At 46.9% G+C, this 23,363-nt stretch overlaps 1 protein-coding gene across 3 annotated transcripts in view; it reads right to left on the bottom strand.

The window, feature by feature from the left end:
• Positions 1 to 20,823, bottom strand: part of LOC146871099 (uncharacterized) — a 215,460-nt gene extending 194,637 nt beyond the window's left edge. For 2 of the 3 annotated variants that reach the window (XR_014980335.1, XR_014980337.1), the window contains exons 1-2: positions 20,697 to 20,823; positions 20,065 to 20,159 (exon numbers count right to left, since the gene is read on the bottom strand). Coding sequence is in view for 1 of the 3 variants with exons in the window: in XM_085650266.1 (XP_085506392.1) it covers positions 19,865 to 19,901 (37 nt within the window). In the remaining 2 variants the exon portion in view is untranslated. Of the gene's footprint in view, positions 1 to 19,864; positions 19,958 to 20,064; positions 20,160 to 20,696 lie in introns of all 3 variants that reach the window. The other variant, XM_085650266.1, reaches the window with a different exon arrangement.
• Positions 20,824 to 23,363: the final 2,540 nt, after the last annotated feature.

The raw sequence follows: 23,363 nt of genomic DNA, 5'->3' as shown, positions 1-23,363 counted from the left end.
ACCACTAGCACAACCCCCTATACTACCCTCAGAACTACCTCCTAAAACACTACCCAAATTACACCCTACACTACCCAAACACCACTGTGCTACCCTAAACCCTAAGACACTTCCATCAGCATGACCCATTACACTACACAAACACCACTGCACTACCCTAAACCCTAAAACCCTACTCCCAGCACGACCGCCTACACTACAAAAACACCACTGCACTACCCTAAACCCTAAAACACTACCCCCAGCACGACCCCCTACAATACCCAAACACCACTGCACTACCCTAAACCCTAAAACACTACCCCCAGCCCTACCCCTACAATACCCAAACACCACTGCACTACCCTAAACCCTAAAACACTACCCCCAGCACTACCCCTACACTACCCAAACATCACTGCACTACCCTAAAACACTACCCTCAGAACTACCTCCAATACTACAAAAACACAACTGCACTACCCTAAACCCTAAAACACTACCCAAATTACCCCCTACACTACCCAAATACCACTGCACTACCGTAAATGCTAAAACATGACCCCCAGCATGACCCCTACACTACACAACCTCCACTGCACTACCCTAAACACTAAATCTACCTCCAGCGCGACCCCTACACTACCCAAACACCACTGTTCTACCCTAAACCCTAAGACAGTTCCACCAGCATGACCCATTACACTACACAAACACCACTGCACTACCCTAAACACTAAAACACTACCCCCAGCTCGACCCCCTACAATACCCAAACACCACTGCACTACCCTAAACCCTAAAACACTACCCCCAGCACTACCCCTAAACTACCCAAACACCACTGCACTAAACTAAACCCTGAAGCACTATCCTCAGAACCACCTCCAATACTACAAAAACACCACTGCACTACCCTAAACCCTAAAACACTACCCCCAGAACGACCCCCTACACTACAAAAACACCACTGCACTACCCTAAACCCTAAAACACTACCCTCAGAACTATCTCCAATACTACAAAAACACCACTGCACTTTCCTAAACCCTAAAACACTACCCAAAGTACCCCCTACACTACCCATACACCACTGCAATGCACTGCCCTATACCCTAAAACACTACACCAGCACAAACCCCTACACTACACAAACACCACTGAAATACCCTAAACCCTAAAACACTACCCCCAGCACAACCCCCTAAACTACCCAAACACCACTGCACTACCCTAAAACGTAAAACATGAACCCCTACACTACACACACACCACTGCACTATCCTAAACCCTTCAACACTACCCCCTACACTACAAAAAAAACCACTGTACTACCATAATCCCTAAAACACTACCCCAGCACGACACCCTACACTACCCAAACATAACTGCACTACTCTAATCCCTAAAACATTTCCACCAGCACGACTCCCTACACTACCCAAACACCACTGCACTACCCTAAACCATAAATCTCCCCCAGCACAACCCCCTGCACTACACAAACACCACTGCACTACCCTAAACCCTGAAACACTACCCCCAGCACGACCCCCTTCACTACACAAACACCACTGCACTACCCTAAACCCTAAAACACTACCCCAAGGAAGGCCCCCTACACTACACAAACACCACTGCACTTCCCTAAACCATAAAACACTACCCCAGCACAACCCCCTACACTACTCAAACACCACTGCACTACCCTAAACCCTAAAACACTACCCCAAGTAAGACCCCCACACTACACAAACACCACTGCACTTCCCTAAACCCTAAAACACTACCCCAAGGAAGACCCCCTACACTACACAAACACCACTACACTACCCTAAACCCTAAATCTACCTCCAGCACGACTCCCTACACTACCCAAACACCACTGTGCTACCCTAAACCCTAAGACACTTCAACCATCATGACCCATTACACTACACAAACACCACTGCACTAACCTAAACCCTAAAACACTACCCCCAGCACGACCCCCTACACTACAAAAACATCACTGCACTATCCTGAACACTAAAACACTACCCCTAGCACGACCCCCTACAATACCCAAACACCACTGCACTACCCTAAACCCTAAAACACTACCCCCAGCACTACCCAAACACCACTGCACTACCCAAAGTACCCCCTACACTACCCAAACACCACTGCACTACCGTAAACGCTAAAACATGACCCCCAGCCTGACCCCCTACACTACCCAAACACCACTGCAATGCACTGCCCTAAACCCGAAAACACAACCCCCAGCATAACCCCCTACACTACTCAAACACCACTGCACTACTCTAAACCCTAAAACACTACCCCTAGCACGACCCCCTACACTATCCAAACACCAGTGCACTACCCTATACCCTAAAACACGACCCTCAGAACAACCTCCAATACTACAAAAACACCACTGCACTACCCTAAACGCTAAAACACTACCCCCAGCACTACCCTTACACTACCCAAACATCACTGCACTACCCTAAACCCTAAAACACTACCCTCAGAACAACCTCCAATACTACAAAAACACCACTGCACTACCCTAAACGCTACAACACTACCCAAAGTACCCCCTACACTACCCAAACACCACTGCACTACCGTAAACGCTAAAACACGACCCCCAGCCTGACCCCCTACACTACCCAAACACCACTGCAATGCACTGCCCTAAACCCGAAAACACTACCCCCAGCACGACCCCCTACACTACTCGAAAACCACTGCACTACCCTAAACCCTAAAACACTACCCCCAGCAAAACACTCTACACTATCCAAACACCAGTGCACTACCCTATACCCCAAAACACTACACCGGCACGAACCCCTACACTACACAAACACCACTGCAATACCCTAAACCCTAAAACACTACCCCCAGCACGACCCCCTAAACTACCCAAACACCACTGCACTACCCTAAAACGTAAAACACGAACCCCTACACTACACAAACACCACTGCACTATCCTAAACCCTAAAACACTACCCCCTTCACTACAAAAAAACAATGCACTACCATAATCCCTAAAACACTAGCCCAGCACGACCCCCTAAACTACACAAGCAGAACAGCACTAACCTAAACCCTAAAAGTCTAGCCCAGCACGACACCCTACACTACCCAAACATAACTGCACTACTCTAATACCTAAAACATTTCCACCAGCACTCCCTACACTACCCAAACACCACTGCACCACCCTAAACTCTAAAACACTACCCTCAGAACTACCTCCAATACTACAAAAACACCACTGCACTACCCTAAACCCTAAAACACTACCCAAGTTACCCTCTACACTACACAAACACCACTGCACTACCCTAAACCCTAAAACACTACCCCAAGTAAGACCCCCTACACTACACAAACACCACTGCACTTCCCTACACCCTAAAACATTACCCCAAGGAAGACCCCCTACACTACACAAACACCACTGCACTACCCTAAACCCTAAATCTACCTCCAGCACGACTCCCTACACTACCCAAACACCACTGTGCTACCCTAAACCCTAAGACACTTCCACCATCATGACCCATTACACTACACAAACACCACTGCACTAACCTAAACCCTAAAACACTACCCCAGCACGACCCTCTACACTACAAAAACACCACTGCACTATCCTGAACACTAAAACACTACCCTCAGAACTACCTCCAATACTCCAAAAACACCACTGCACTACCCAACACCCTAAAACACTACCCAACGTACCCCCTACACTACCGGAACACCACTGCACTACCGTAAACGCTAACACATGACCCCCAGCCTGACCCCCTACACTACCCAAACACCACTGCAATGCACTGCCCTAAACCCGAAAACACTACCCCCAGCATGACCCCCTACACTACTCAAACACCACTGCACTACTCTAAACCCTCAAACACTACCCCTAGCACGACCCCCTACACTATCCAAACACCAGTGCACTACCCTATACCCTAAAACACTACCCCAGCACGACCCTCTAAACTACCCAAACACCACTGCACTACCCTAAAACCTAAAACACGACCCCCAGCACTACCCCTACACTACCCAAACATCACTGCACTACCCTAAACCCTAAAACACTACCCTCAGAACTACCTCCAATACTACAAAAACACCACTGCACTACCCTAAACCCTAAAACACTACCCAAAGTACCCCCTACACTACCCAAACACCACTGCACTACCGTAAACGCTAAAACACCACCCCCGGCCTGACCCCCTACACTACCCAAACACCACTGCAATGCACTGCCCTAAACCCGAAAACCCTACCCCCAGCACGACCCCCTACACTACTCAAACACCACTGCACTACCCTAAACCCTAAAACACTACCCCCAGCAAAACACCCTACACTATCCAAACACCAGTGCACTACCCTATACCCTAAAACACTACACCAGCACGAACCCCTACACTACACAAACACCACTGCAATACCCTAAACCCTAAAACACTACCCCCAGCATGACCCCCTAAACTACCCAAACACCACTGCACTACCCTAAAACGTAAAACACGAACCCCTACACTACACAAACACAACTGCACTATCCTAAACCCTAAAACACTACCCCCTACACTACAAAAAAACCAATGCACTACCATAATCCCTAAAACACTAGCCCAGCACGACCCCCTACACTACACAAGCAGAACAGCACTAACCTAAACCCTAAAAGTCTACCCCAGCACGACTCCCTACACTACCCAAACACCACTGCACCACCCTAAACCCTAAAACACGACCCTCAGAACTACCTCCAATACTACAAAAACACCACTGCACTACACTAAACCCTAAAACACTACCCAAGTTACCCTCTACACTACCCAAACACCACTGCACTACCGTAAACGCTAAAACATGACCCCCAGCATGACCCCTACACTACACAACCTCCACTGCACTACCCTAAACCCTAAATCTACCTCCAGCACGACCCCCTACACTACCCAAACACCACTGTGCTACCCTAAACCCTAAGACACTTCCACCAGCATGACCCATTACACTACACAAAGACCATTGCACTACCCTAAACCCTAAAACACTACCACCAGAACGACCCCCTACACTACAAAAACACCACTGCACTACCCTAAACCCTAAAACACTACCCTCAGAACTATCTCCAATACTACAAAAACACCACTGCACTATCCTAAACCCTAAAACACTACCCAAAGTACCGCCTACACTACCCAAACACCACTGCACTACCATAAACGCTAAAACACGACCCCCAGCCTGACCCCCTACACTACCCAAACACCACTGCAATGCACTGCCCTAAACCCGAAAACACTACCCCAGCACGACCCCCTACACTACTCAAACACCACTGCGCTACCCTAAACCCTAAAACACTACCCCCAGCAAAACATCCTACAGTATCCAAACACCACTGCACTACCCTTTACCCTAAAACACTACACCAGCACGAACCCCTACACTACACAAACACCACTGCAATACCCTAAACCCTAAAACACTACTCCAAGGAAGACCCCCTACACTACATAAACACCACTGCACTTCCCTAAACCATAAAACACTACCCCCAGCATGACCCCCTACACTACCCAAACACCACTGCACTACCCTACATCATAAAACACTACCCAATCATGACCCCCTACACTACCCAAACACCACTGCTCCACTCTAAACCCTAAAACACTTCCACCAGCACGACCCGCTTCACAACCCAAACACAACTGCACTACCCTAAACCCAAAAACACTACCCCCAGCACGACCCCCTACACTACCCAAACACCACTGCACTTCCCTAAACCCTAATACACGACCCCCTGCACTACACAAACACCACTGCACTACCCTAAACCCTAAAACAAAATCCCCAGCACTACCCCAACACTACCCAAACACCACTGCACTACCCTAAATCCTAACACACTACCCCAGCAGTACCCCCTACACTACCCAAACACCACTGCACTACCCTAAAGGCTAAAACACGACCCCCAGCATGACCCCCTACACTACACAAACTCCACTGTACTACCCTAAACCCTGAATCTACCTCCAGCACGACCCCCTACACTACCCAAACACCACTGTGCTACCCTAAACCCTAAGACACTTCCACCAGCATGACCCATTACACTACACAAACACCATTGCACTACCCTAAACCCTAAAACACTACCCCCAGAACGACCCCCTACACTACAAAAACACCACTGCACTACCCTAAACCCTAAAATACTACCCCCAGCACGACCACCTACAATACTCAAACACCACTGCACTACCCTAAACCCTAAAACACTACCCTCAGAACTATCTCCAATACTACAAAAACACCACTGCAGTATCCTAAACCCTAAAACACTACCCAAAGTACCGCCTACACTTCCCAAACATCACTGCACTACCATAAACGCTAAAACACGACCCCCAGCCTGACCCCCTACACTACCCAAATACCACTGCAATGCACTGCCCTAAACCCGAAAACACTACCCCAGCACAACCCCCTACATTACTCAAACACCACTGCACTACCCTAAACCCTAAAACACTACCCCCAGCAAAACACCCTACACTATCCAAACAACAGTGCACTACCCTATACCCTAAAACATTACACCAGCACAAACCCCTACACTACACAAACAGCACTGCAATACCGTAAACCCTAAAACACTACCCCAGCACGACCCCCTAAACTACCCAAACACCACTGCACTACCCTAAAACGTAAAACACGAACCCCTACACTACACAAACACCACTGTACCATCCTAAACCCTTAAACACTACCCCCTACACTACAAAAAAAACACTGCACTACCATGTCACAGAATAACTTGTGTTTTTAAAAGCCACTTACTTTGGGGAAACTAGTTGCCAGTCGCAGCAGAGCCAGCGCTGACGCTACACGCCCATTGCAATCTCTCCTTCGCGCCACGAGCAGAGGCCACGCCCCCTTTTTAGGCCACGCCCCCAAGCCGACTCCTACTAAAGACGCCGATTCAGGGCGCCAGGTAAAAGCTTAGAGTCAAGCTCCTGAGGCGGAAGCCGGGAGCGAGGGACCACATTTCCCAAAACTCTTCATCACAGATGTACTTGTGTTTTTAAACTTGTCACAGAATAACTTGTGTTTTTAAAAGCCACTTACTTTGGGGAAACTAGTTGCCAGTCGCAGCAGAGCCAGCGCTGACGCTACACGCCCATTGCAATCTCTCCTTCGCGCCACGCCCCTTTTTTAGGCCACGCCCCCAAGCCGACTCCTACTAAAGACGCCGATTCAGGGCGCCAGGTAAAAGCTTAGAGTCAAGCTCCTGAGGCGGAAGCCGGGAGCGAGGAACCACATTTCCCAAAACTCTTCATCACAGATGTACTTGTGTTTTTAAACTTGACACAGAATAACTTGTGTTTTTAAAAGCCACTTACTTTGGGGAAACTAGTTGCCAGTCGCAGCAGAGCCAGCGCTGACGCTACACGCCCATTGCAATCTCTCCTTCGCGCCACAAGCAGAGGCCACGCCCCTGTTTTAGGCCACGCCCCCAAGCCGACTCCTACTAAAGACGCCGATTCAGGGCTCCCAAAACTCTTCATCACAGATGTACTTGTGTTTTTAAACTGGTCACAGAATACCTTGTGTTTTTAAAAGCCACTTACTTTGGGGAAACTAGTTGCCAGTCGCAGCAGAGCCAGCGCTGACGCTACACGCCCATTGCAATCTCTCCTTCGTGCCACGAGCAGAGGCCACGCCCCCTTTTTAGGCCACGCCCCCAAGCCGACTCCTACTAAAGACGCCGATTCAGGTCGCCAGGTAAAAGCTTAGAGTCAAGCTCCTGAGGCGGAAGCCGGGAGCGAGGAACCACATTTCCCAAAACTCTTCATCACAGATGTACTTGTGTTTTTAAACTTGTCACAGAATAACTTGTGTTTTTAAAAGCCACTTACTTTGGGGAAACTAGTTGCCAGTCGCAGCAGAGCCAGCGCTGACGCTACATGCCCATTGCAATCTCTCCTTCGCGCCACGAGCGGAGGCCACGCCCCTTTTTTAGGCCACGCCCCCTGGGCCACAACCCCGGAGTGGTATAAACAATGTGCATATTCCAGTCGCGCAGCGGGCGAGCGCAGCGGGCCCGACGTTTGCGCGCCAAAGGCGCGCCTAAGCCAAGCCCGTCTGCGCCCGTCCGCGACTGACCGTGGCCAGGGGCCACCCCCCCTGCTCAATCATTATGCCATACCATTACCTACCACCCGCAGCTCCTTCGCCAACTAAACCAGACAGTTGGGCCATCCTGTTTACACGCTTGGGATCCCTCTACCCAACATTCCGCTTGTAATCAGTGTGGCTTCCACCTCTCTCATGGCGTAAAGAAAGCGACATCATTCTCTATGCTTTTGCTTAACTGCCGTTCGCTTCCTAAACATTCTACGGAAATCTCTTTACTGTTGGAGGAGATAAACCCAGACGTCTTTTTCGCCACAGAGACATGGTTACAGGAATACTCTGAACCTGATCTAGTGCAAGCACTTCCTCCTGGCTATCAAATACTCCGCCTTGACCGAAAAAAAGGCATTGGCGGTGGTCTAGCTATAATCTACAAATCAGATTATGTTGTCACCAGTACCCCTGTAAAATTCCCTGACTGTGAATGTCTTCCTTTTTTTATAAAATTCAGCGCCACCCATACCTTCTCGGGTATGCTTATATACCGCCCGCCTGGACCACAAAGGCAGTTTCTTTCAGACCTTGCCTCGATAGCAGCAAGTCTTGCAGTTAGCGCTGCCAATTTCACTATTCTCGGTGACCTTAACATCCACCTGGATGACCCAAATGATTCTATAGCAAGAGAACTATCCTCAAGCTTAAGCGCCCTCGAACTGCACCAACGTGTCACTGGTCCCACTCACTTAAAAGGACACCTCTTAGATCCCGTCTTTAGTAACTGTAAAAACCTTCACATTGGAAAACCTTCTCCCCTTCCCTGGTCTGATCACTTCCTTATCCCGCTCACTTGGACCCTGCCTCGTCATCTCCCCCCCAAACCCCCGATGACTCAACGATCACGCAATTGGTCTAAACTCCACCTACCTGAATGGGAGGATCTCCTACAAGGTACCAAACCCACTCACACATCTACCCCCACTCAAGATAATGATAACTATAACACGTGGATCACCAGCTCCCTAGATACAGTATTACCACTAAAAAACTCCCATCCTAAGCGGGGCAATCCTACATCCCCGTGGTACACGAATGAACTACGAGAGGCCAAACGTGTATGTAAACGACTGGAGAGGAAATGGCGCCTCAGCTCCCTCCCATCAGATAAATTGAGCTATAGAACAGCAATTAAAAACTACAAAGCGGACATTCACCTAGCTCAGGCTAAATATTTCGAACTCAAGATTGAGAATGCCGCGTCCAAACCCAAGGAGATCTATCGAATAGCCAAGACCCTTTTGCAACTACCGGAGGCACCAAAGCATCATAACAATACTCAGACCCATTGTGAGGAAATAGCTGAGTTTTTTTACCAGAAAATAGAAACCATCAACATTTCTTTCCCCCACCCTGTCACTTTGCCCACAGATTCTGTCAACTCAGGCTGCACGACAGTTCCTCCTCACGCTCTCAATAACTTTCCTCCCTTAGAACTTACTAAACTGGAAAAACTTATGGGACAGGTTAAATCTGGATCACCCACTGACCCAGCTCCTCCCAGTACTCTCACCCAGATCACCCATCAGATCTTGCCCACTGTTCTAGACCTGCTCAACTCCTCACTCCATACTGGTACTGTCCCTCCTCTATGGAAAAGAGCAATGGTCAAAGCTCTATTAAAAAAACCTAGTCTCGAACAATCTAACCCCACCAACTACCGACCCATCTCCCTTCTACCATGGCTCAGTAAGCTTCTCGAGAAGCATGTCAACTCCGTTCTCACTGACTTCCTGGAAGCCAATAACATACTAGATCTCTCCCAGACCGGCTTCAGGCCCCGTCACGGAACGGAGACGGCATTGATTGCAGTGACGGAGGAGGCAAGAAGGATCTTGGACGATGGCGGGTCCACGGCCATCGTCCTACTCGACCCAAGTGCCGCCTTCGACACTGTTAATCATAATATCCTTCTCCATCGGTTAGAAGGAATAGGATTGTCAGGGACTGCACTCAGATGGATGAGATCTTTTCTGACAGATAGATCCTTCAGGGTTTTTGAGAGGGATTTCACTTCTGCCAGTAGACCTCTTAATTGTGGAGTGCCTCAGGGCTCCTCCCTGAGCCCTACCCTTTTTAATGTCTATCTACGCCCCCTAGCTGATGTCGTCCGCCCATTTGGGGTGAAGATCGTTACTTACGCGGACGACACGCAGCTAGTGGTAGCGCTGGACCCCCCCTTAACTCTTATCACAGTTTACACAAATGCATGGAAGCAGTTGCTACCTGGATGTCTGGCTCTTGTCTTAAACTTAACGGGGACAAAACAGAGATAATGCTCCTTGGAAATAACATCGCAAAAACCATTGACCCTATCTGGCCTCTCTGTTTAGGGAGTCCCCCGCAACCCAAGGAGCAAATCAAGAGCCTAGGCATCTGGCTTGACCACACTCTTTCCTTTAACCATCAGGCCACCAAGCTCGCTGCCACCTGTTTCGGGCTGATGAGACTGCTTCGTAAAACCCTTCCTCTCCTTCCATTCCACTCGAGACAAATTATGGTTCAAGGATTGATCCTCTCCCGCCTCGACTGTGGAAACGCCTTATATCTTGGAGCACCTCAATCCACACTCAACAAACTCCAGGTCATTCAGAACTGTGCGGCAAGAATTCTCCTGGATATTCCCCGCCGAACCTCAGTAAAAGCCAGACTGAGAGATCTTCACTGGCTCCCGGTGAGATCCAGAATTGAATTTAAGAGCATGTGCATCGCACACCGCTCTTACTGGGGAACAGGTCCCTCCATCAACTCCCCCCTTGTGAAAGCCTACCAGCCTACCCGTTCCCTCAGATCTGCGACCTCCCACCTTGCCTCAGTACCACGCATCAGGAAGGCCAAATGCGGAGGCCGCTCGCTCTCCTTCAACCTAGCCAGGATCTGGAACTCCCTCCCCTTCCATATCAGGTCTGAACCCAACCTTCTCACCTTCCGGAAGATTCTTAAAACCTGGCTATTCAGCAAAACTTTGGTTTAAAACTTCACCAAGCCCCCCCTATTCCAGCCTCTCCGGCTCAGCTCAAGCTCTTTACAGCGCTGGGACGCCCCTGGGTAGCCAACGCGCTTTACAAATCCTCATTCCATTCCATTCCATTCCACAATCCCTAAAACACTACCCCAGCATGACCCCCTACACTACACAAACATAACTGCACTACTCTAATCCCTAAAACATTTCCACCAGCACGACTCCCTACACTACCCAAACACCACTGCACTACCCTAAACCCTAAATCTACCCCCAGCACAACCCCCTGCACTACACAAACATCACTGCACTACCCTAAACCCTGAAACACTACCCCCAGCACGACCCCCTTCACTACACAAACACCACTGCACTGCCCTAAACCCGAAAACACTACCCCCAGCACGACCCCCTACACTACTCAAACACCACTGCACTACCCTAAACCCTAAAACACTACCCCAAGGAAGACCCCCTACACTACACAAACACCACTGCACTTCCCTAAACCCTAAAACACTGCCCCCAGCATGACCCCCTACACTACCCAAACACTACTGCACTACCCTACACCATAAAACACTACCCCATCATGACCCCCTACACTAACCAAACACCACTGCTCCACTCTAAACCCTAAAACACTTCCACCAGCACGACCCCCTTCACAACCCAAACACAACTGCACTACCCTAAACCCAAAAACACTACCCCCAGCATGACCCCCTACACTACCCAAACACCACTGCACTTCCCTAAACCCTAATACACGACCCCCTGCACTACACAAAAACCACTGCACTACCCTAAACCCTAAAACAAAAAATCCCCAGCACTACCCCAACACTACCCAAACACCACTGCACTACCCTAAATCCTAACACACTACCCCAGCAGTACCCCCTACACTACCCAAACACAACTGCACTACCCTAAAGGCTAAAACACGACCCCCAGCATGACCCCCTACACTACACAAACTCCACTGTATTACCCTAAACCCTGAATCTACCTCCAGAACGACCCCCTACACTACCCAAACACCACTGCCCTACCCTAAACCCTAAGACACTTCCACCAGCATGACCCATTACACTACAAAAACACCACTGCACTACCCTAAACCCTAAAACACTACCCCCAGCATGACCTCCTACAATACCCAAACACCACTGCACTACCCTAAACCCTAAAACACTACCCCCAGCACTACCCCTACACTACCCAAACATCACTGCACTACCCTAAACCCTAAAACACTACCCTCAGAACTACCTCCAATACTACAAAAACACTACTGCACTACCCTAAACCCTAAAACACTACCCCAAGGAAGACCCCCTACACTACACAAACACCACTGCACTTCCCTAAACCCTAAAACACTGCCCCCAGCATGACCCCCTACACTACCCAAACACCACTGCACTACCCTACACCATAAAACACTACCCCATCATGACCCCCTACACTAACCAAACACCACTGCTTCACTCTAAACCCTAAAACACTTCCACCAGCACGACCCCCTTCACAACCCAAACACAACTGCACAACCCTAAACCCAAAAACACTACCCCCAGCATGACCCCCTACACTACCCAAACACCACTGCACTTCCCTAAACCCTAATACACGACCCCCTGCACTACACAAAAACCACTGCACTACCCTAAACCCTAAAACAAAAAATCCCCAGCACTACCCCAACACTACCCAAACACCACTGCACTACCCTAAATCCTAACACACTACCCCAGCAGTACCCCCTACACTACCCAAACACAACTGCACTACCCTAAAGGCTAAAACACAACCCCCAGCATGACCTCCTACAATACCCAAACACCACTGCACTACCCTAAACCCTAAAACACTACCCACAGCACTAACCCTACACTACCCAAACATCACTGCACTACCCTAAACCCTAAAACACTACCCTCAGAACTACCTCCAATACTACAAAAACACTACTGCACTACCCTAAACCCTAAAACACTACCCAAAGTACCCCCTACACTACCCAAACACCACTGCACTACCCTAAACCCTAAAACACTACCCCCAGCAAAACACCCTACACTATCCAAACACCAGTGCACTACCCTATACCCTAAAACACTACACCACCACGAACCCCTACACTACACAAACACCACTGCAATACCCTAAACCCTAAAACACTACCCCCAGCACGACCCCCTAAACTACCCAAACACCACTGCACTACCCTAAAACGTAAAACACGAACCCCTACACTACACAAACAGCACTGCACTATCCTAAACCCTTAAACACTACCCCCTACACTACAAAAAAACACTGCACTACCATAATCCCTAAAACACTACCCCAGCACGACCCCCTACACTACCCAAACATAACTGCACTACTCTAATCCCTAAAACATTTCCACCAGCACGACACACTACACTACCCAAACACCACTGCACTATCCTAAACCCTAAAACACTATCCCAAGGAAGACCCCCTACACTACACAAACACCACTGCACTTCCCTAAAGGCTAAAACACGACCCCCAGCATGACCCCCTACACTACACAAACTCCACTGTATTACCCTAAACCCTGAATCTACCTCCAGAACGACCCCCTACACTACCCAAACACCACTGCCCTACCCTAAACCCTAAGACACTTCCACCAGCATGACCCATTACACTACAAAAACACCACTGCACTACCCTAAACCCTAAAACACTACCCCCAGCATGACCTCCTACAATACCCAAACACCACTGCACTACCCTAAATCCTAACACACTACCCCAGCAGTACCCCCTACACTACCCAAACACAACTGCACTACCCTAAAGGCTAAAACACGACCCCCAGCATGACCCCCTACACTACACAAACTCCACTGTATTACCCTAAACCCTGAATCTACCTCCAGAACGACCCCCTACACTACCCAAACACCACTGCCCTACCCTAAACCCTAAGACACTTCCACCAGCATGACCCATTACACTACAAAAACACCACTGCACTACCCTAAACCCTAAAACACTACCCCCAGCATGACCTCCTACAATACCCAAACACCACTGCACTACCCTAAATCCTAACACACTACCCCAGCAGTACCCCCTACACTACCCAAACACAACTGCACTACCCTAAAGGCTAAAACACGACCCCCAGCATGACCCCCTACACTACACAAACTCCACTGTATTACCCTAAACCCTGAATCTACCTCCAGAACGACCCCCTACACTACCCAAACACCACTGCCCTACCCTAAACCCTAAGACACTTCCACCAGCATGACCCATTACACTACAAAAACACCACTGCACTACCCTAAACCCTAAAACACTACCCCCAGCATGACCTCCTACAATACCCAAACACCACTGCACTACCCTAAACCCTAAAACACTACCCCCAGCACTACCCCTACACTACCCAAACATCACTGCACTACCCTAAACCCTAAAACACTACCCTCAGAACTACCTCCAATACTACAAAAACACTACTGCACTACCCTAAACCCTAAAACACTACCCCAAGGAAGACCCCCTACACTACACAAACACCACTGCACTTCCCTAAACCCTAAAACACTGCCCCCAGCATGACCCCCTACACTACCCAAACACCACTGCACTACCCTACACCATAAAACACTACCCCATCATGACCCCCTACACTAACCAAACACCACTGCTTCACTCTAAACCCTAAAACACTTCCACCAGCACGACCCCCTTCACAACCCAAACACAACTGCACAACCCTAAACCCAAAAACACTACCCCCAGCATGACCCCCTACACTACCCAAACACCACTGCACTTCCCTAAACCCTAATACACGACCCCCTGCACTACACAAAAACCACTGCACTACCCTAAACCCTAAAACAAAAAATCCCCAGCACTACCCCAACACTACCCAAACACCACTGCACTACCCTAAATCCTAACACACTACCCCAGCAGTACCCCCTACACTACCCAAACACAACTGCACTACCCTAAAGGCTAAAACACAACCCCCAGCATGACCTCCTACAATACCCAAACACCACTGCACTACCCTAAACCCTAAAACACTACCCACAGCACTAACCCTACACTACCCAAACATCACTGCACTACCCTAAACCCTAAAACACTACCCTCAGAACTACCTCCAATACTACAAAAACACTACTGCACTACCCTAAACCCTAAAACACTACCCAAAGTACCCCCTACACTACCCAAACACCACTGCACTACCGTAAACGCTAAAACACGACCCCCGGCCTGACCCCCTACACTACTCAAACACCACTGCACTACCCTAAACCCTAAAACACTACCCCCAGCAAAACACCCTACACTATCCAAACACCAGTGCACTACCCTATACCCTAAAACACTACACCACCACGAACCCCTACACTACACAAACACCACTGCAATACCCTAAACCCTAAAACACTACCCCCAGCACGACCCCCTAAACTACCCAAACACCACTGCACTACCCTAAAACGTAAAACACGAACCCCTACACTACACAAACAGCACTGCACTATCCTAAACCCTTAAACACTACCCCCTACACTACAAAAAAACACTGCACTACCATAATCCCTAAAACACTACCCCAGCACGACCCCCTACACTACCCAAACATAACTGCACTACTCTAATCCCTAAAACATTTCCACCAGCACGACACACTACACTACCCAAACACCACTGCACTATCCTAAACCCTAAAACACTATCCCAAGGAAGACCCCCTACACTACACAAACACCACTGCACTTCCCTAAACCCTAAAACACTACCCCCAGCATGACCCCCTACACTACCCAAACACCACTGCACTACCCTACACCATAAAACACTACCCCATCATGACCCCCTACACTACCCAAACACCACTGCTCCACCCTAAACCCAAAAACACTACCCCCAGCACGACCCCCTACACTACCCAAAAACCACTGCACTTCCCTAAACCCTAATACACGACCCCCTACACTACACAAACACCACTGCACTACCCTAAACCCTAAAACACTACCCCCAGCACGACCCCCTACACTACACAAACACCACTGTACTACCCTAAACCCTAAAACATTACCAATATCATGACCTCTACAGTACCCAAACACCTTTGTACTACCCTAAACCCTATATCTACCCCAGCACAACCAACTACACTACACAAACACCACTGCACTACCCTAAACCCTAAAACACTACCCCAGCACAAACCCCTATAGTACACAAAAACCACTGCACTACCCTCAACCCTAAAACACTACCCCCAGCACGACCCCCTTCACTACCCACTCACTACACTACCCTAAACCCAAATACACTACCACAGCACGTCCCCCTACACTACCCAAAGACCACTGCACTACCCTAAACCCTAAAACATGACCCCCTATACCACACAAACACCACTGCACCACCCCAAAACCCTAAAACACTACCCCCAGCATGACTCCCTACACTACACAAACACCACAGCACTACCCTAAACCCTAAAACACTACCCGCTATACTACAAAAACACCACTGCACTACCCTAAACCACTACCCCAGCACAACACCCTAGACTACCCAAACATCACTGCCCTACCCTAAACCTTAAAACACTAATCCTAGCACTACCCCCTACACTACCCAAACACCACTGCACTATCCTAAATCCTATATCACTACCCCCAGCACGACCCCTACACTAAACAAACACCACTGCACTACCCTAAACCCTAAAACATTACCACTAGCACGACCCCCTACACTACCCTCAGAACTACCTCCAATACTACAAAACACCACTGCACTACCCCAAACCCTAAAACACTACCCAAATTACCCCCTATATTACCCAAACACCACTGCACTACCGTAAACGCTAACACACGACCCCCAGCATGACCCCTACACTACCCAAACACCACTGTGCTACCCTAAACCCTAAGACACTTCCACCAGCATGACCCATTACACTACACAAACACCACTGCACTACCCTAAACCCTAAAACCCTACCCCCAGCACGACAACCTACACTACAAAAACACCACTGCACTACCCTAAACCCTAAAACACTACCCCCAGCACGACCCCCTACAATACCCAAACACCACTGCACTACACTAAACCCTAAAACACTACCCCCACCACTACCCCTACACTACCCAAACATCACTGCACTACCCTAAAACACTACCCTCAGAACTACCTCCAATACTACAAAAACACCACTGCACTACCCTAAACCCTAAGAAACTACCCAAATTACCCCCTACACTACCCAAACACTACTGCACTACCGTAAACGCTAAAACATGACCCCCAGCATGACCCCTACACTACACAACCTCCACTCACTACCCTAAACACTAAATCTACCTTTAGCACGACCCCCTACACTACCCAAACACCACTGTGCTACCTAAACCCTAAGACAGTTCCACCAGCATGACCCATTACACTACACAAACACCACTGCCCTACCCTAAACCCTAAAACCCTACCCCCAGCACGACCCCCTACACTACAAAAACACCACTGCACTGCTCTAAACCCTAAAACACTACCCCAAGCACGACCCCCTACAATACCCAAACACCACTGCACTACCCTAAACCCTAAAACACTACCCCCAGCACTACCCCTATACTACCCAAACACCACTGCACTAAACTAAACCCTAAAGCACTACCCTCAGAACCACCTCCAATACTACAAAACCACCACTGCACTACCCGAAACCCTAAAACACTACCCAAATTACCCCCTAGACTACCCAAATACCACTGCACTACCGTAAACGCTAAAACACGACCCCCAGCATGACCCCTACACTACACAATCTCCACTGCACTACCCTAAACCGTAAATCTACCTCCAGCATGACCCCCTACACTACCCAAACACCACTGCGCTACCCTAAACCCTAAGACACTTCCACCAGCATGACCCATTACACTACACAAACACCACTGCACTACCCTAAACCCTAAAACCCTACCCCCAGCACGACCCCCTACACTACAAAAACACCACTGCACTGCTCTAAACCCTAAAACACTACCCCAAGCACGACACCCTACACTATCCAAACACCAGTGCACTACCCTATACCCTAAAACACTACCCCAGCACGAACCCCTACACTACACAAACACCACTGCAATACCCTAAACCCTAAAATACTACCCCCAGCACGACCCCCTAAACTACCCAAACACCACTGCACTACCCTAAAACGTAAAACACGAACCCCTACACTACACAAACACCACTGCACTATCCTAAACCCTCAAACACTACCCCCTACACTACAAAAAATACACTGCACTACCATAATCCCTAAAACACTACCCCAGCACGACCCCCTACACTACACAAGCACAACTGCACTAACCTAAACCCTAAAAGTCTACCCCCAGCACGACACCCTACACTACCCAAACATAACTGCACTACTCTAATCCCTAAAACATTTCCACCAGCACGACTCCCTACACTACCCAAACACCACTGCACTACCCTAAACCCTAAATCTACCCACAGCACGACCCCCTACACTACTCAAACACCACTGCACTACCCTAAACCCTAAAACACTACCCCAAGGAAGACCCCCTACACTACACAAACACCACTGCACTTCCCTAATCCCTAAAACACTACCCCCAGCATGACCCCCTACACTACCCAAACACCACTGCACTACCCTACACCATAAAACACTACCCCATCATGACCCCCTACACTACCCAAACACCACTGCACCACTCTAAACCCTAAAACACTTCCACCAGCACGACTCCCTACACTACCCAAACACCACTGCACTACCCTAAACCCTAATACACGACCTCCTACACTACACAAACACCACTGCACTACCCTAAACCCTAAAACACTACCCCCAGCACGACCCCCTACACTACAAAAACACCACTGCACTACCCTAAACCTGAAAACACTAACCCCTACAATACACAAATTATTTAGAATAAGACTCAAAGGCACACCATGCATGTTACTATAATCCAATATGTATCATAACATCATTTCATTATTTCACATGAAAAGAATTTTCGATTAGTCGCTGTAGATCATTCAGACGGTACTTTTATTTCTCTTTATGGACATATAGCAGCCAGCCGACGCGCGTTTCGCCCTGAACAGGGCTTCCTCAAGGCTGCAAATTATACATAAAAACATATGTTGTCGCATATAAATATATACAGATAGATAAAATTATCTTTTTTATAAAACATATTTTCTACTGATAGGAATATAACAAAATCAGAGAAAAAGAATTCTTTTTTTCAGTGATTCAATAATTTAAAGCAGAATAGTATAAATAGACCAACACCACCAATCACCCCTATGTGAAATCCAAGACAGAAACATTTCTGGGTATCTTTAAATAGTTACCCTGATCAGTATAAAAGTACTCCTATAGAGTGCAAAAAATTGAGAAGACCCAAATTTACACAATATCACACCTTCTAAATAAGACTGAGATCATAAAAGAAGTCATGAAAAGTTACGTGACAACCACTAAAACGCTGATCCAGTGTTCATGTTACAAGTTTAATTAAGAGATGATGGCACCCGTGACCAAGGCGTAATTTGAGTAAACGGAATTATTCTCACCACAGTTATATAGGACCGTCGGTCCAAATCTGACCATCAGTGTTTATTGAGTATCTATTCCAGTCAAACACGTATGTCAAGCTACTAGGGACGCTAAAATGACAATGTAAGTAACCACATATTAAAAAATGTGCAAAATCCTTCATTAGGCTCTGTGTATATTCTATAGCATTCCTCAAGAATGCACGTCGCGCACCCACCTTGAAACTGTATTGTATTTTATCTATTTCATATGACTTTTGTGGTAGTCCAATCTTTCATATCACATGTTTGTAGGAGCCTTGATAAGTTCCACCTATAACAGAGAAAGTAGTATATATGTCGATCAATGGTTGGGCCACCCTTCTTAGTAAAAACAAATCAAGATTACCGACTAGAAATGAGTCCATTCTCATCAAATTTACTCTGTTTATATTCTATGTAGCACCAAAACGTCTCACAAACAAGTTATATGTGTAAATGCTGCCCTACAACCATACCTTCTAGGCATCAAATACAACAAACATATTTGTCTCTTTAATATACAATGCTAATTTGCCCAAGACGTCAGTAGTACGATTCATGTTCTTCAGACAAAATCCCTATTATTTGGTATCCACTTCCTATAAGTTTATATGTCTCTCCTTCAAATCACTGGGTCAGTAAGCGGTTTTAGGTATTCTGCTTGCGTTCACTCCAATAGCACCTCATGTTTAGCTCTCAGTCCAAGCACTTCTAAATGCTGAATTACTACCGATCATGAGAGTCAGCGATTCCTATATTGTACTATCGTTCCCTCAGTTCATGCACGACAAAAACGTATCAAGCATTATTAAATAACAGGCCAGCTTACCGCGCAAGTTATGAAAAACGTCCCAGTGCTTCCAAAGTCCCGGCGATCCACGCGCCCAGCACCATCTGTTTTTTATGGGTTACGGCGAGCGTCCATTATCAAAAATCAACAAAGGACCAAGTCATCGGTATTGCATGTCTTTGATGCAAATAAGGCGGCCATATTAGGCTTCCCAAGTTCTCTTCATTTATTGAGTCTATCAGCTCCATACTACTAAAAGAAGGGGAGACTAAGCATCCCCAATGTGCATAAACAACGCGCCCAGACAGGACCATATGTAAACAGAAAAACCACGTTTATGACTAGGTGTAGTGGCTTGAGTGTAGTCGTGAGTGTTACATCAGTTCAATCGGAAACGGCGGCCATCTTGAGCTTCCCACATTAACCTATAACTCAAGATGATATGTGTGTGTAACACTGAGCACAATTCCCAATGCTGTATTTGTCTTATACCCAATACAGCTGTCATCTCAAATCTCCTGAATTAATTTCTTGTCATGTTCAAAGTTAATTTCGCTTATATTGTATAAGCATCAATTAAGTATATTACTGATAGGTGTGACATTGTTTCTAATGGGTCCCTCTTAAATTTAGAAGAATTCCCACCTGTTAAAGTCTGATGTTCTGAGCCTCCCAATTAGTGTCTTGGATATTACATAACAGCTCTTGTTGACAGTTGGGTTCAGTATTTGAGAAAGCACATACTTAGGCTTTTATTTGCACCAATTCAATCCACTGTTTTCATCATATTACTATTGGTTGATATTATTAAAATGTATTTCACAATTTTCTTGTATTGAAAATCTGATGAAATTATTAAATGTATGTGATTTGTAACCACAAGAGTTACCGACACTTGCTGTGTAAACATGTCCCCATACTGAAAATACATTTTTATAAACCTATGCCAATATGTTCTTTCATCCGTCTACATTGTCTTCATACATTGCTTACGTTAATACTTTCAATTCTGCATAACATGTCCCACCAGTATCCAAACAAGTAGTTCCTCAGAGAAATTCAAATAGTTCTTTATCAATGTTTATTCCCTGTTCCACTGCCCGAAGGGATATGATCCATTTGCTCTCGATCTGACGTAATCTTAATGTCCTATTGCCACCTCTTTGACTAACCGGCACCACATCAATGCCATGAAATCCTATGTTAACTTTCTCCATGTTTTGATGGCAGTTGAGAAAATGGACCGCTAGGGGATAGTCTGTGTTTTTATTTCTTATCGCCCTCACATGCTCCTGAATTCTGTCTTTAAGGGGTCTCACAGTGCTGCCAATGTAAATCTTACCACAAAAACATTTAATGCAATAAACAACATAGGTTGTATTGCAGTTAATGAAGTGTTCGATCATGTATTTTTTGGAGGTGTTGTATCCAAATTCCATAGTTTTATTTAGTGCGAAACAGCACACACTGCACATCCCGCACCTGTAAAAACCCTTTGGAGCAGTGGGTAACCATGTACCAACTTTTAATGGTGGAATATAACTAGGGCATAATGTCTGTTTTAATGTTTTGCCTTTTTTAAAGGTAATTGACGGTTTTAAACCTACCCTTTCGTGTAAGCTTGGATCCTCCAAAAGGAGGTGCCAATGTTTTTTAAGAATTTTGTATAGTTCCGTACTTACTTGCGAGTAAGGTGTTACAAATCTAATTCTATTCAGGTTAGATGTTTTTTTCCTATTCTTTTTGTTCCTTAAAGATTGACTGTTAATTTTGTCAATTTTATCACGTGCTTTCCCAATTAGACTCTTATCATAGCCTCTAACCATGAATCTTTTTTCAACTAGTAATAGTTCTTCATTTAGTCTTGTTGTGTCACTGCAATTTCTTTTTGTTCTAACCATTTCTCCAAAGGAGATGGATCTAATCTGCGAGATAGGATGAGAACTTTCTGCATGCAACAAAGCATTGCATGCAGTAGACTTTCTGAAAGGTATTGATAACAACCTGCCATTATCTACTACAATAGTAATGTCCAAGAAATTAATACTAGTAGCACTTTGTTCCTTGGTAAAACTAAGATTAAAGGGATTGTCGTTCAGATGTTGGAAGAATAGTTCCAAATCTTCAATGTTACCTGACCAAAACATTAGTAGATCATCTATATATCTTCCTAGATATAATATGTTATTGGTCAGACTTGCTGGCCCTTTGCGCCATATGTGTACCTGTTCGAATTGTCCCATATATAGATTGGCCAATGAGGGCGAAAATTTTGCCCCCATGGCCACACCTCTTATTTGACGAAACCAATTACCATTGTGTAAAAAAATATTGTTATTTAGAACTAGATCTATAATTTCCAATAACATTTTCGAATGTTCATAAGTTTCTATTGATCTGGTCTCTAAGAAGTGCTGGACCGCAATCGAACCAAGATGTCCTGGTATGCTAGTATACAACGAGCACACATCCATAGTAACCAGATAGTGCCCATCTACCCAGTCTACATCTGCTATTTTATTCAGGACGTCCCCAGTATCCTGAATAAATGAAGGGAGATTCATCACCAAGGGCTGCAGAAAAACATCAATATACTCTGAGATTTTTTCTGTTGGGGATCCAATGCCCGCAATGATAGGTCTTCCTGGCGGGAAGTCCCCTCCCTTATGAATTTTGGGAAGGCAGTATATGCACGGATATGATGGT

Source organism: Triturus cristatus, chromosome 1_1 (genome assembly GCF_964204655.1).
Source record: "Triturus cristatus chromosome 1_1, aTriCri1.1, whole genome shotgun sequence".
Lineage (NCBI taxonomy): Eukaryota > Metazoa > Chordata > Amphibia > Caudata > Salamandridae > Triturus > Triturus cristatus.
This window is presented reverse-complemented; position numbering and strand designations above follow the sequence as displayed.